At 40.9% G+C, this 14,620-nt stretch overlaps 1 protein-coding gene across 2 annotated transcripts in view; it reads right to left on the bottom strand.

Annotated features, from left to right (window-relative positions):
* The window catches only part of DCAF1 (DDB1 and CUL4 associated factor 1), a 74,562-nt gene extending 62,608 nt beyond the window's left edge, over nt 1–11,954 (bottom strand). For both annotated transcript variants that reach the window (XR_012489556.1, XM_074312257.1), the window contains exons 1-2: nt 11,748–11,954; nt 3,859–3,976 (exon numbers count right to left, since the gene is read on the bottom strand). Coding sequence is in view for 1 of the 2 variants with exons in the window: in XM_074312257.1 (XP_074168358.1) it covers nt 3,859–3,968 (110 nt within the window). In the remaining variant the exon portion in view is untranslated. The remainder of the gene's footprint in view (nt 1–3,858; nt 3,977–11,747) is intronic.
* Nucleotides 11,955–14,620: the final 2,666 nt, after the last annotated feature.

Genomic DNA, 14,620 nt, shown 5'->3' with positions numbered 1-14,620 from the left:
CAGCTCTAATACATCTTTTGGAGCAAAAATTAATATAAGACCCAGTCTTATTTTACTATAATGTAAGACCAGGTCTTATATAATACTGGGTATAATATAATATAATACCGAGTATAATGTAATCTAGTATAATATAACATAACACCGGGTCTAATATAACACTAGGTATAATATAATACCGGGTATAATACAATATAATATAATGTAATATAATACTGGGTCTTATATAATACTGGGTATAACGTAATACGGGGTCTAATATAACACTAGGTATAACATAATACCGGAAATACAATATAATATAATGTAATATAATACCGGTTCTTATATAATATAATATAACATAATACTGGGTATAATATAACATAATATCGGGTCTTATATTCATTTTTGCTCCAAAAGACGCATTTGAGCTGATGGTCCGGCCAGGTCTTATTTTCAAGGGAACAAGGTATACATGCTCTGCCTTAAAACAAAGCCAGATTTTGACAAGTGAGAGCTATTTCGGTGTTGTCACTATGAACGCTGAGAATCAAACACAAAGAGAAAACCAATTGAGGGTAGCTACTGACTGGGACAGGGCAGGAGGGAGCCTTAGGAGGCGGTACTTGAGTTCTGTAACTTCATCTGGGTGACGGTCTTACAAGTAAAAAAAAAAAAAAGCTATCAAGCAGAGTATTGTACAGTATATAAATTATACCTCAGTATTTTTTTAAAAAAACAACACAGAACCTGGGTTAAGCTCACATAGCTTGGCCTAATGCCAGTCCCTTTTCACAGAATCAAGTGAAAGGCTTATAGTCATAATAAACAAAATAACATAATAATAAAATAAAGTTATAAACAGTCGTACGTTTTTCTTAGGAAAAGTGTCAAAAAATCACACACACACAAAAATGGTCAAAAGAGTAGGTAGGCCTGAAATTAATTTGCTTCTCATGCAGTATCCCCAAAACACCCAAACCTGCGGACAGTTGAGGGCAGGAGGGGAGGAACCATAGATACTTCAGGAAATACCCAGTGAACTAACAGACCCACAATTTGGAGGATGGTAGGAGTTGTCCCTGTCTAAAATAAACTATACTTTTAATTAATTCTGCTGTCTCTTAAACTCCCTAACTTTGAAAATCTTTTTAAGATCTTGCTCCATATAACTTTATTTTCCCTATCTTCTATTCATCCCCCACTCTGGTGGGGCCCATTTTCTCACTGCCACAAAAACATGCCTCAGTTCCTTCTCTCAATTCCTTTTTCAGTCATATTTTTCACTTTTCCTAGAAAACATTGTTTCTCTGCTTTTCATCAAGCTATATTCTACCATCATTCAAGTCCCTATTCCAAGGAAACTACCTCTTACCGTGTTTCCCTGAAAATAAGACCGGGTCTTATATTAAGTTTTGCTCCAAAAGATGCATTAGGGCTTATGTTCAGGGGATGTCCTCCTGAAAAATCATGCTAGGGCTTATTTTGCAGTTAGGTCTTATTTTCGGGAAAACACGGTATACTGGAAAGCCCGCTGGAACTGGAGTTAAAACCCAGGATTTTAACCTTAGCTTTCCACGGCCTTGCTATGCAGTCTTCTGCAAGTAGCTCCAAGGATGGCTTTCTTTTAACAATAACTCACAAGGATACTTTTAGTGACAAAGACGTTGAGGTTCAGAGACATGTTTCACACAGTTCTGACACACAAAAGGTCCTCAAATTTTTGTTGAGTACATAAAACAAACTAACTCATTCAAGTTCTTTCCATTCTCATAACCTGTACAACATTTATGCACCATACTGCAGGGTTTAGCATTTCCTTGTATGTTATCTTGTACTAAGTCTACATTGTTTCTTATCCATTAGTTGCCTCCCAGGTTAACTCCTTGAAGACAGGGCCCTGTGTTTTAGGCTTTGCATTGCTAAATATCTTAGCAGTGACAAGGATGATGGTCAAATGCAATAATAAATGTGAAATCGCCTTGAAAATAAAACATTTGAGTATTTTTAGTATATGTGCTCAATAAATATTTTGAGCAATTAAGTGAACCCACCACTAACATTATCGTCCCCATTTATGACTCTCTTTTCAGTTACATCGATAATCCACATGTTAACTGCACAATACTTAGATTCTTTAATTCACGGCATCTGCACTTCAAGTATCTTGTGATCAGCCCTTAATGTCCGATGCCTCTACAAATTAAAACCCACTTGCCACCAGTTAGCAACAATTTTGTGCTTAAAAAAACTGTACTTTCACATGTTCCCCTTGTTATCAAGACAAAAGCATTTATCCCTATTTAAACCTTCATAACAGCACAGTTCTCTGTATCTCTAAAGAACAGCTCATTGCATAAACAAAAAGTTTTTCACTAGGATTTCAAAGATTAGATGTTAAAGATTCCCATGTTCCAGTGACCTCCAGCCTAGAGAAAACATAAGCATAGCCCCTCCCAGCCTTTATTTTTTATTTTCTCTCCTCCTTAATTAACATATTCATTCAATAAAATTATGTCCCACACAATTACTTCTACTATGTACTAGGCAGTGGACAAGTCATTGTCTAAGGAGCTTACCAATAGAAAGGTATAGCACCTGCCTTCAAAAAGCTTACAATTTAGTGAGAAGACACATGTAAAAAGGTAACTATAGTACAATATGGTAAGAGTTAAAATGGAAGTTATTACATACATATGACATTTATATATGTATATATGTGACAAGTATTTTTTTTTAAATGTTTTTAAAGCATGCCCAAACCTCCCTAGGGACATCAAAGTCAGAGGTTTTAGACATGATTCTTGAACTGTTTCTTGAAGGGACTAGAGCTTACCAAGGAGACATACTAAGAAAAAGCATTTCAGGCCAAAGACACAGCAAATGTAAAGGCACACAGACATGAGAAAATACGGTACCATTCTTCAGTGAAAGAGATCAACATTATGAGGCAGAAAAAGGAGGCGGGGGCCAAATCATAAATAGCCTCATAAGCCACTCTCCCTTTTATTCCGTAGGAAAAAGGGAGCCAGGCAAGAGTCACGGCCAGAGGCTTTGGAGCTACCCATAACTCCAAAGGAAAACAAGTATTTCCTAAAACAAAAACATGACAATCAGATTTGTGTATGAGAAGGATGGATGAATCTTGCAGCAAAGGGGAGGCTGTATCAGGAGGAGTAAACTGGAGACAGAGGGATAATGCACACTGCCCAATGGGCCAATCCAAAAACAACCGATACCTAACGAAGGAAGTAGTAGCTGGGATGGGGAAGAGGAAGCAGCAGAATCCTCAGGCTTGGTGACTAAATTGTGCTGGTAGAAGAATTCACTAGGGAGGATGGTTTTCAGTTTAAAACCCTTTACACTATGGCAGGGAATACAAAAGCACAGCTGTGAATAAGGAGGAAGAGAGGGTGAATATAATGAGCTCTGTTTTGGACGTGGTGTATTTCAGAGGTCGGTGAAATATCCAGGTAAAGATGTGTCAAACAAACAGCTGAGAAATGCAGCTGAAATTTTAAAACAGAGAAGTCTGAAGTAGAAATAGAAATTTGAAAGTTAACAAAGAATACTGTTTTAAACCGTGGACAGGGATGAAAACTAGGTATTAACAGAACATTTAAATTGAAGAGAGAAGAGAACAAACAAAACCCTGGGATGAAACCACCCGCAGGGAAAAAATTCTACGGAGGAGAATAAGGACAAAGGGCCTGAGAGAAAAGGTAGGAAATTTAAAGAGCTTCTAGTAGTAAAGACTAGTTCTAAAAAGGAAAAAAATGGATTTAGAATTCACAATGAAGGTGAAATGTCCCTATACTGTTCTCCAAGTTTTCCTTCTTTTAAAACTAATTTTTAAAAAAGCTTAATTGTTCATACCTGGTAAGGATAGGTACCATGTCCTGCCCACTGCCATGTTCCTTTTCCCACTGCTCCAGCAGGGTAGTGAGCTCAGCTTTGGAGTCCACATGTACCGCTACTGTAGTCATGGCTTGGCCTAAGGAAGCAAAACAAAACAAAGTAACACTAAGTGAAAACAAGAAAACCTGACATACTTACTGCAAAAAGAAAAGTGAGGAGGGAAAAGAAGAGGGGTGAGTAAGCATAGGAAATAATTAAAAGCAAGGAAAATTTAACCCTTGGCCCTTTAGATAACTTTATTTGTGGTACAGTGCGAAACCTGAGATTGGAAGCCTGGATACTCATTAAATCATGATGAACAAGCCCTGTCACCTCTCTCAAACTCAGTTTATTCAATGCCAAATGAGACAAGGAACCAACTGGAATCATGATTCTTAAACTTTCTAGGATCGGGAACCCCTTTGAGAATCAGACAAAAGCTACCTCAAAAATGAATATACCTATACACCATACATAGAATAAGGTACAGAAGGACAAAGAGCTTAGACGGGCTTTAGAGGAGCCACATGAGAAACAGACATAGGGAAGAGAAGGTTATAAGGGGCTCCAAACAGGATAAATGAGACCCAAATGTTTAGATGGTTGATAGATCAACTTCTTTGCCAAAGTAGTTTTAGGATCAAAATGTCAGACTCTGCCATGCAAAATGTGTATTTTCACTGAAATAGCAAATGTTCTATAAAAAGTTTCACACCAAAATAGGATTACTAGCTCATCTAGAATTATTGTTCACACTTCTAAAAATTATCTACCATAAGACCAAAAAAAATATGTAAAAGATGACATCGACTACCTAAAATGTAAACATTTGTTTTAATAGAGGCAATTCTAATAGTCATGATTCATGTCCCCTGGGCTACCCACAACTCCAAAGGAGAACAAATATTTCCAAAAACAAAAAAATTAAATTAAAAGGCTTCTTTTCTACAGAAAAGAATCCATATTTTCAGATTTTCTAATCAAAATTACAAAAAGGAAATTCTGCAGGTATGACTGACAAATATGGATTTCTGACCTTAAGAAAACCCAGGCACCCCAATAAACTTTAATTTAAAAAAAAAAAAAAAGAAAACCCAGGCTATATTTTTTACTGTGACCACTAACTAACTATACATGCATTTTTTAAAATAAATTTCTTACTTTGAGTAATTTTAGATTTACAAAAAAGTTGCAGATAGTGGAATTCCCATACACCCCTCACTCAGTTCAGTTTCCCCTAATGTTACCATCCTATTATACAGTGGTACAGGTCAAAATTAATACACCCAACATTGTTACATGATTAACTAAACACCAGATGTGATTCAAATTTCCCCCGTTTTTCTATTCATGTTCTTTTTCTGTTCCAAGATTTCATCCAGGACACATACATTGATTTAGTTGTCATATTTCCCTAGTGTCCTGTGGTCTATGAGTTTTTGAGTTTTTCCTTGTTTTTCACAACCTTGACAATCTTGAGAAGTACTAGCCAGGGAGTAGGGTGGAGAAATAATTTAACCAAACATTTACAGATGAATTAACATTAATCCTCAAATTCTTCCAAAAAAATAGAACAGGAGGGACACTTCCTAATTTATTCCAGGAAGTCAGCATTACCCCCATACCAAAGCCAGATAAAACATCACAAGAAAACTAAAGATCAATATACTTCATGAATGTAGATGCAAAATTCCTCAACAAAATACTAGCAAGCTGAATACAGCAGCATATAAAGAATTATATATCATGACCAAGTGGGATTTATCCTAGAAATGCAAGGGGAAAACAGGTCAATGCACAAAAATCAATTAATATAATACACCCACATTAACAGAATAAAGGGGAAAAAATGATCATCTGATTGATACAGAAAAAAACATGACAAAATCCAACATCTTTTTGCGATGAAAATACTCAAACTGGGAACAGAAGAGAACTTCCTCAACATGGTAAAGGGCATTTAAAAAAAAACCCTACAACTAACATTATACTCATTGATGAGACTGAAAGCTTTCCCCCTAAAAACAAGACAAGGATGCCCACTTTCACCACTTATATTAAACAATGTACTGAAGTTCTAACCAGAGCAATTACTCAAGAAAAAGAAATAAAGACATCCAAGTTGGAAAGGAAAAGGTAAAATTATCTTTATTTAGAGATGACATAATCCTACATACAGAAAGTCCTAAAGAATCCACCAAAAAGAAACTGAGTTAATAAATTAGCAAAGTTATACAGAGTACAAGATGAACGCACAAAAATTAGTTGTACTGCTATACACATACACACTAGCAATGAACAATAACAAATGTGAAATTTAAAAAAAAATTTCATTTATAATAGCACCAAAAACAATCAATTATTTAAAAAAAATTTTAACCCAAAAAGGCACAAGACTTATACACTGAAAACTACAAAATATTGCTGGAATAAATTAGAGAAGGCCTACATAAATGGAAAGACATCCTGTGTTCATGGATTAGAAGACTTAATATTGTTAACATAGCAATACTCGCCAAAGTGGCCAACAATCAGTGCAATCCCTATGAAAATCCTAATGACCTTTTTTGCAAAAATGGAAATGTCGATCCTAAAATTCATATCCAATTGCAAGGGACCCTAAATAATCAAAATAATCTTGAAGAAGTTGGAGAATTCACACTTCTGATTTCAAAACTTGCTACAAAGCTACAGTAATCAAAACAGTGTGGTACTAGAAAGATACATACTGATGCAATAGAATTGAGAGTCCAGAAATAAAATCTCACATTTATGGTCAATTGATTTTCTCCAAGTGTGTCAAGACCATTAATAGGGAAAGAATTTGTTGAAAGACCATTAGACCATTAGTAGAATGACTGCTGAAGCAACTGGATATCCACATGCAAAGGAATGAAGTTAGATCCTTGCCTCACACCAAATACAAATTAACTCGAAATGGATCCAAGACCTAAATGTAAGAATTTAAACTATAAAACTCTTTAGAGGTAAACATAAGGGAAAATCTTAGTGATCTAGAAATTGGCAAGGGATTTTTATTTATGACAACAAAAGCATAAGCAACACAAGAATAAATTGGACTTCAAATTTTTAGATTTTTGTGCATCAAAGGACATTTAAGAAAGTGAAAAGACAACCCAAAGAATGGCAGAATATTTGCAAATCATATTTGATAAGGATCTAGTACCCATAATATACAGATAATTCCTATAACAACAAAAAAAACCCTGACTTGAAAATGGGCAAAGTATTTGAACAGACATCTCTCCAAAGATATACAAATGGCCAACAAGCACATGAAAGATGCTCAACCTCATTAGTGAAATGAAAATCAAAACCACAACGAGATACCACTCACACCTATTAGGATGACTAAACACAAAAAATCAGGAAATAACAAGCATTGGGAAGGAGGTGAGAAACTGGAACGTATGCTGTAAATGAGAATGTAAAATGGTACAGCAAGTATGGGAAACAGTTTGGTGGTTCTTCAAAAAGGTTTTTAAAAACCTTTAAACATAGAATTGCCATATGACCTAGCAATTCTGCTTCAACATATATACCCAAGAGAGTTGAAAACAGATATTTAAACAAATACTTGTACACAAATGTTCAAAGTGGCATATTCACAATAGCTAAAAGGTGAAACAACCCCAAATGTCCACCAATGAGTGAATGGATAAACCAAATGTGGTTATATTCACTCAATTCAGTATTATTCAGCTATAGAAAAGAATGAAGTACCAATACGTTACAGCAGTGGATGAACCTTAAAAATATGCTAGGTGAAATAAGCCAGACACAAAAGGTCACACATTGTATGATTCTATTTATAATGAAATGCCCAGAATAGATAAATCCATATACAGAAAGCTGCCTGGTGGTTGCCAAGGGCTTGGGGGAGGAGGAAACAGGAAATGATTCCTTAATGGGTATGGGGTTTCCTTTTGGGGTGATGAAAATAAAACTAAAAGCAATGATGGTTGCACAACATTGTTAATCTACTAAATACCACTGAACTGTACAATTTAAAAGAGTTAATGATTAATTTGCAGTATTTGAATTTTACAATTTTTTAATGAAGAAAATAAAATTCCAGGAGAGAATGCCTTTTGGAAAACTTAATCAGCCTAGTGAAGTACACGAAGCAAAGTTTAAAGAAAATACTACTTCTAATAAAGGCCAATTCAAAGGCATTAAAATACTAAAATTTAGAGTTCAATTCAGACATACACTTCTATTACCATTTTCAAAATTTCTGATTAATTATACCTGAGAATATTTATAACTTTGGGAATAATCACTTGCCCAGGAAAAATATAAACTTAAAATTGACTAAAATCGTAACATCAATGAGAATTCATTTCACTATCATTGAAAGACTATTAATGTAAAAGGTGAGTCATCGTGTTATGCACAAGACAGTGAAGGTACGTTACTCAACTCACCACATTCTAAAATGTTCTTTAAGTGGCAGGAGAATTTATCACCTGTCCAATAGTGACACAACAGTTACCAACTAGTGAATATTAGTACAGGACAGACATTTAACTAATTCACTTCAGCTTTTCTGAATTTTCACAACCATCCTTCCCTTTTCTACAGATGAGGAAATGGGCCCAGAGGCCATGGTGGAAAAGGACTTCAAGCATCCATCTGCCAACTCTACGGACACACCTGTGAGATTCTGATCAGGTTATTTAACTTTTCCAAATCTCAGTTTCCTTATCTGTAAAATGGAAATGGTTGTTGTGAGGGTTAAATGATAACACTGTCCATACAATGGAATAATATAAAGCCCTACAAAACATATGTAGAATGTTCGTATCCTTAAAGGATGGCTGCCAAAGCATTTAGGGGTAATGTGTCTGCAACTTATTTTCACATGGCTCCAGAAAACATATACACCTATAGAGAGAAAATATGGCAAAATATTAACAACTGTTGACTCTGGATGGATAAACTAGTGTTCGTTTTCCTATTCTTTCAACTTTTTAATATGTTTGAAAATTTTCATAATAAAAGGTTGGAAAAAATTAGGAAGCATGTCCTTTCCTACTTTGACCAACTCTAGATCAATATATTGTTAAGTGAGAAATGTGTGTCCATTTGTGTGTCCCTCAAATAAGATATCCCTGAAAGAATACACAAGAAATGGAGAATATCTATTACTTTTGTGGCAGGTACTATATTTTGTATAATGCACACTTTTTTGCCCAAATTTATGATGGAAAAATAAGGGTGCACATTATACATAGGTAGTACTAATTCCGTATCTATATAAATGATTTAATTCTTTTATTTATGCTTATGAGTTAAAAAGTGTAACTCTAGAAATCAATAATGATATCCGTATGCAAAGTAATACCCTGGAAAATGATTGGTTTTACCGAACTTACCATGAACTTGCAACAACGAACTTGCAACAATGAAGCGTTCTTGGCCTTCTATGATGTGTAAACATCATAAACTTGTTACCAGTACATAAAATTTCTCATACCTTGTATCTGGTTCTTGTGTTTTGCAATTATTTGTTACATAAAATTTCTTCTACCATAACATGTTAAAAAACAAATGCTAAAATTCCTTTATAATACAAAAAATAAATACCTAAATGTAAATAAATAAAAATTTGAATTAAAAAAGATTTTTTTCCCCTAAAAGTTTGGGCCAAAAACATGGGTGCACATTATACACGGGAGCGCATTATACACGGCCAGCAAAATATGGTAACTGACTTTCTAAGGTTAGATAAAGGTAGATTTTTCATCATCCGTTATCACCCTAGCTCTACCATTTTTCAACTATTTTGTAACCTTTTGTAACTTTTTAATTAAGCCATAAAATCTGTCCTCTTCTAACACAGAGTACTCAATGGCCTATTCAGCAGAAATTGCCCCAAAGCCTAAAATGAAGTCCAGTTGAGGAAAGTTCCCATAAGGTTACAATCCTGAAACAAATGTTTGAAAGCATTCTTCTTCATTTAAAAACAAAACAAACTAAACTGGAAAAAAATCCAGGTTTGGAGCATCAAGGAAAATTTACCCAATAAGGGCCAGCCCGGTGGCTCAGGTGGTTGGAGCACCATACTCCTGACGCCGAGGTCACCGGTTCGATTCCCACATGGGCCAGTGAGCTGCGCACTCTACAGCTAAGGTTGTGAGCAACAGCTCTCCCTGGAGCTGGGCTGCCATGAGCAGCTGGAGGTCGGCATGTGCTGCTGTGTGCTGCCAGGAGTGGCTGGTGCCAGTGTGAGTGGTGGCCAGCATGAGTGGCCGGCAGCCAGCGCGAGTGGCCGGCAGCCAGCAAGAGCTTCTGTGAGTGGCCGACCAGCGACCCACGGCCTCAGCAGGGGGAGCGCAAAGCTCATAACACCAGCATGGGCCAGGGAGCTGTGTCCTATACACTAGACTGAGAAACAACGGCTTGAACCGGAGTGGGATGGGGGAGGCAAAATAAAGGGGGGGAATTTACCCATTAGTATAAAATGAGATCATATATTATAACAATTTTCTATTACTGCCTATGACCACTTCCTTTACAAAATTGACATAATTGGTTAAAAACCAACTTCAATCACTTCAAGCTAACATGTGGTTCATTCTACCCGATTCCTCAATTAAAAGTAACAACTGTACAAGTAAAACAGCAAAAAACTACGCTCAGCAACTACTCAAAACATTTTGAGCACAAAACGATTTCCCTTCTATTCCCCAAATTCTGTATTATCTCCTTAACATCAAAAATTATATCGCCAACTGAAAATGGATAATGAATACAAAACCCAAATCTTGAAAGCATCAAGCAGAAAAACACAAATCAATTCCTAAAGAGTCTAAATATAAACTTACATAAATCTTAAAGGTAAACTCCAGTAAACTGGAAAAAGAAAATTACAGGATGACACACCAATGAACCTCTCACTCTACATTAACAAAGCGTTTAGAACAGGAAGATGCTACTAATATAAATTATTAAAACATGCAGACTAATTAAAAGGCTCCATTGAAAACACACGGTGGAAAAACTGAGGCCAACGTGATGTGAAAAGGGATGAGCTATTTGGGACTCAAAAAGTACTACAGACGCTCCAAAAAAACTACCACTTCAACAAATGCGAAACTCGAGCGCTAACACTGCCATAAGAGGAAGCCGTCTAGCAAGAGAAGAGGGAGTTGAGAAAATGCCTCTGACATCCCAGTTTGAAACGACTATAACCGCAGAAATAGGCTCCCGGGAAGCTTGGCGGGCACTCCGAGGCTTGGCTCCCCGCTGCAGGACCCGCACACCTCTGTCCACCCCGCCCCGCCCCCACGGGGGTGGGAGGAGTGCCCGGAAAGCTCCGCCCTTCGCCTGGTCCGAGAGCCAGGCGGGTGCAGGCGGAGGTAGCACGAGGCCGAGGGAGGCGAAAGCCCGCCCAGGTGACTGGAGCTGGAGGCGGAGACAGTCTGGGAAGGGGGCCGCCGTAGGGCAGAAAGATGGAGCCCCCCAGCCCGTACGGAACGGAGACCGGAGACTGGGAGGAAAAAAGGTACCGAGGGGAATAAGAGGGGCCCCTCCTACAGGTAGGGGCGGGCACACCCCTGCCCCCCACTCCGGGCGGAAGAGTTACTCTCGGGAAGCTTCTTTTGCGGACTGGAGGAAGAACGTGGAGGCCCCGCCCCCAAGCCAAGAATCTGGAGGAGGAAAAGTCCTGTCAGGCCTCCGGCCCAGCCTCCCTGGCGGCCCGGCCCGCCCCCTCCCCGCCGGCGGCCCAGGCAGGTGCCGCCCCTCCCCCAGCCCGGCGCCCACTCTCCCGCCTGCGGGGCCACGCGCCCTGTCTCCTCGCGCCCCTCCCAGAGAGCCATCTTCCTCCCAGCCCCACTCACCTTCCCGGGCGGCTCCGCCGCTCCCCCCTGACCCCGCCAGCGGCCACAGTTCACACACACCGCCTCAGGTCCCGCACTCACTGTCCCTCACTCACACACAGCGCGACCACGGCTCCAGAGCGGCCCACATATTATGCGTCACTCGCGTGTTACGTGCCCCGCGCGCGCGCGTCCCCCGATTTGGCGCGAGGCTCGCTAGCAGGAGGCGGGAGGAGAACGCCCGCGCGAGCGGAGGACGAGCCCAGAGCCGCCTGGGAAATGAAGTTCCGCTTCTAGGGGCGGGGACCACCAGTCTAATTGGAGCAGGAGCACATCGTCCCCGCGCATTGACTTCTGGTATTTGTAGGTTTTTAGGGTTAACGCGAACTGACATTTACTCATTGGCTGTTTCCGAAGGCGGAAGCGAAAAGTGAGGAACCAGACTCCTTCCAAGCCAAGGCTATAAGCGCTGGATCCCTTCTCAGTGCCTTATTATGCCCCGTATGACAGGGCAGAGCCTTCGTTTCATTCTCCCATTTGCTCCGTTGTACTAGAACATACCAGGATCTAAGCAAATCTTTCCCACAAGCATATCAGAAATCACAGCACTCATTAAACAGAAATTGCTAGTTTTTCTTTCTCTTTCTGTTCAAGACCTAGCCTGTAGGATCAATAAATATTTATCCTAGGTGTTATATGTGAGGCAGACAAAAGGAAAAAAATCAAAAGGCCATAAGTTAAGGCAGGGCTGACCTCAGAGGTCATCTAATTTAATTCCCTTATTTTGGGAGGCTCAGAGAGAGTAAGTGACTTGCCTACCATCACACAACCAATTAGCAGTAGAACTAGAATGACTCCTAACTGACTCAGGAATCCCTTTGTGGGGACATGAAAGATAAACGTGGACAGAATCTGAGCAGAATCTCTTCCCAACAAGACCCTCCCCAGGTATCTCTCCGGGAAACCTAAGCAAGTTTCTGTGCATTTCTATGGAGTCCTCAGAGCCAACACTTTCACAAGGGGAACACGGGACACAGCAAACTTGCTGCCATGGGCAGGTCCTACAGCTAGTCAGAAGCTAGTCAAAGCCTGAGTGCTGGGTCTCCATTCCTGATTGGACCCCATTCCTCTCCAGAAAAAAGATACCTCCCTCCTTCACTTAAGTGTGTAACTTGGAGCAGCTGTTCAGGCACAAAATCCTAGAATGTGGGGTGGCAGTGCTGCAGACATGTCACTTCTCTGCAACCCTTTCACCCGCCATGACAGAGCTCTCGTCTCTGCTTCTGGGATTTTGCCTGTATCAATAATGGCCACTATCATTTCCTTTGACGTTACAGCAGGCTCAGCTCTGAGCCAAGTGTTTTACCTACACTTTTTCATATAACCCTCACTATCACCCCACAGGGTGGACTACAGTCAGCTACCAATACAGAAGAGAAATCTGAGCATAGAGAGGTGGTCCGAGGAATGGGTCCCAGGTTCATAGGTCCAGAGGCCGGACGCCTAACTTTGCTGTGCCTGTTCTATATCACTCCTTCAGCTGACTTTTCTGTCATGCTTCCTTAGGCCATGATCCCAAAATGCATAAGGATGGAGTGTTCAAGCCCACTGGCAAGGGTCCTGAAAGGCAGAGTCCTTGTTGGAACCCATGGTCCCGCTCACGTGTTCCTGGCACAGCCTCAGTCTGCCACCAGATGGCACTGCTTCCCTTTAAAAACCCAGCCTGGGGCCCTGCATCTGTGATGGGAGTGAGGGAGTTTGGTGAAACCAGGGCCCAGGAGGCTGGGGAAGGGCCTGTCTGGAAGCTGCTCCCTCTAGAATCTCTGGTCAGTAACATCTGCAGCCCCTCCACCCTGCCAACACAAACACACACACACACACACACAGCCACACACCTGCAGGCACTCCCAGACCCCCACTCGGGGAAGGGGAAAGGACAGCCCCCAGGTTTTCCCAGCTGCACACACATTCCAAGCATGCTCACTGACACATTTCACAGGGTGGGCATTTTCACATCTAAGTCCACACAAGCACAAAGCTACCACAACTCCAGACCAACATGCCAGGCTTGGCCTGGCACATTGCTTCTGAATCATTGGAAAGATCATTTGGCCTCTTTGGAAGAACATCTCTGGACCCTGGACCCCCGCCTCTCCCCACCCCGGTCTGCCTGTGCACCTCCCCATGTGTGCCTCAGAAAGAAGCAGACACCATCCAAAAGGGCAAGGAGTGGTGTCTGCAGGGCTGCCCAGTGACAGAGAAAGGGCAAGAGCAGTCCAGCCCTGGCCCCAACACTAAGGGCTACAGACTCAGGTGTGCTCCACCTGCCTGCAAGTAAGGCCGTGCACGGGGGTGGGAGTACCCATGCCATGGGTAGGAAAGTCGATAGCCCCAAACCCTCTGGACCTCGGGGTGCTCCTCCCCTTTGCACTCCTCCCTGTCACCTTTCCACCACCCTTTCCCTCCCACCACCTACTTCCGGGCTCCCCAGCCCATCCCCAGCCCATGGTGCCACCACAACCCCTGTACCTCCTGCAACTCCCTGGGGCCAGGAGGCATGGCCAGCTGTTCCACATCCACTCTCACTCTGCTGGTGGCTGAACAAGATTGCTGCTACAAGCGCCCAGGGGTCACAGGAGCCACCAAGGGGCTGCCAGGCCATGGAGACCCTGGCCTAGACAAAGAGGAAATTCTAATCATTCACTCAGGGCCCTTTCCATGCCCAGGAGCCCCTATGCTTCCTAGACAAAAATGGAACACTATTCGCATTGCTCAAGATGTATGCAAAGCAACCACTCCTATATGACTGCATGCTCGTCCACCACTCTTGTTTTACAGAGGGAGATATTGAAGGTTCCACCAAGACAACAGTTTCAGCTGCACCTTGTCCGGGG

The sequence above is a fragment of the Rhinolophus sinicus genome, linkage group LG10 (genome assembly GCF_036562045.2).
Source record: "Rhinolophus sinicus isolate RSC01 linkage group LG10, ASM3656204v1, whole genome shotgun sequence".
In the NCBI taxonomy this organism is placed as follows: Eukaryota; Metazoa; Chordata; class Mammalia; order Chiroptera; family Rhinolophidae; genus Rhinolophus; species Rhinolophus sinicus.
This window is presented reverse-complemented; position numbering and strand designations above follow the sequence as displayed.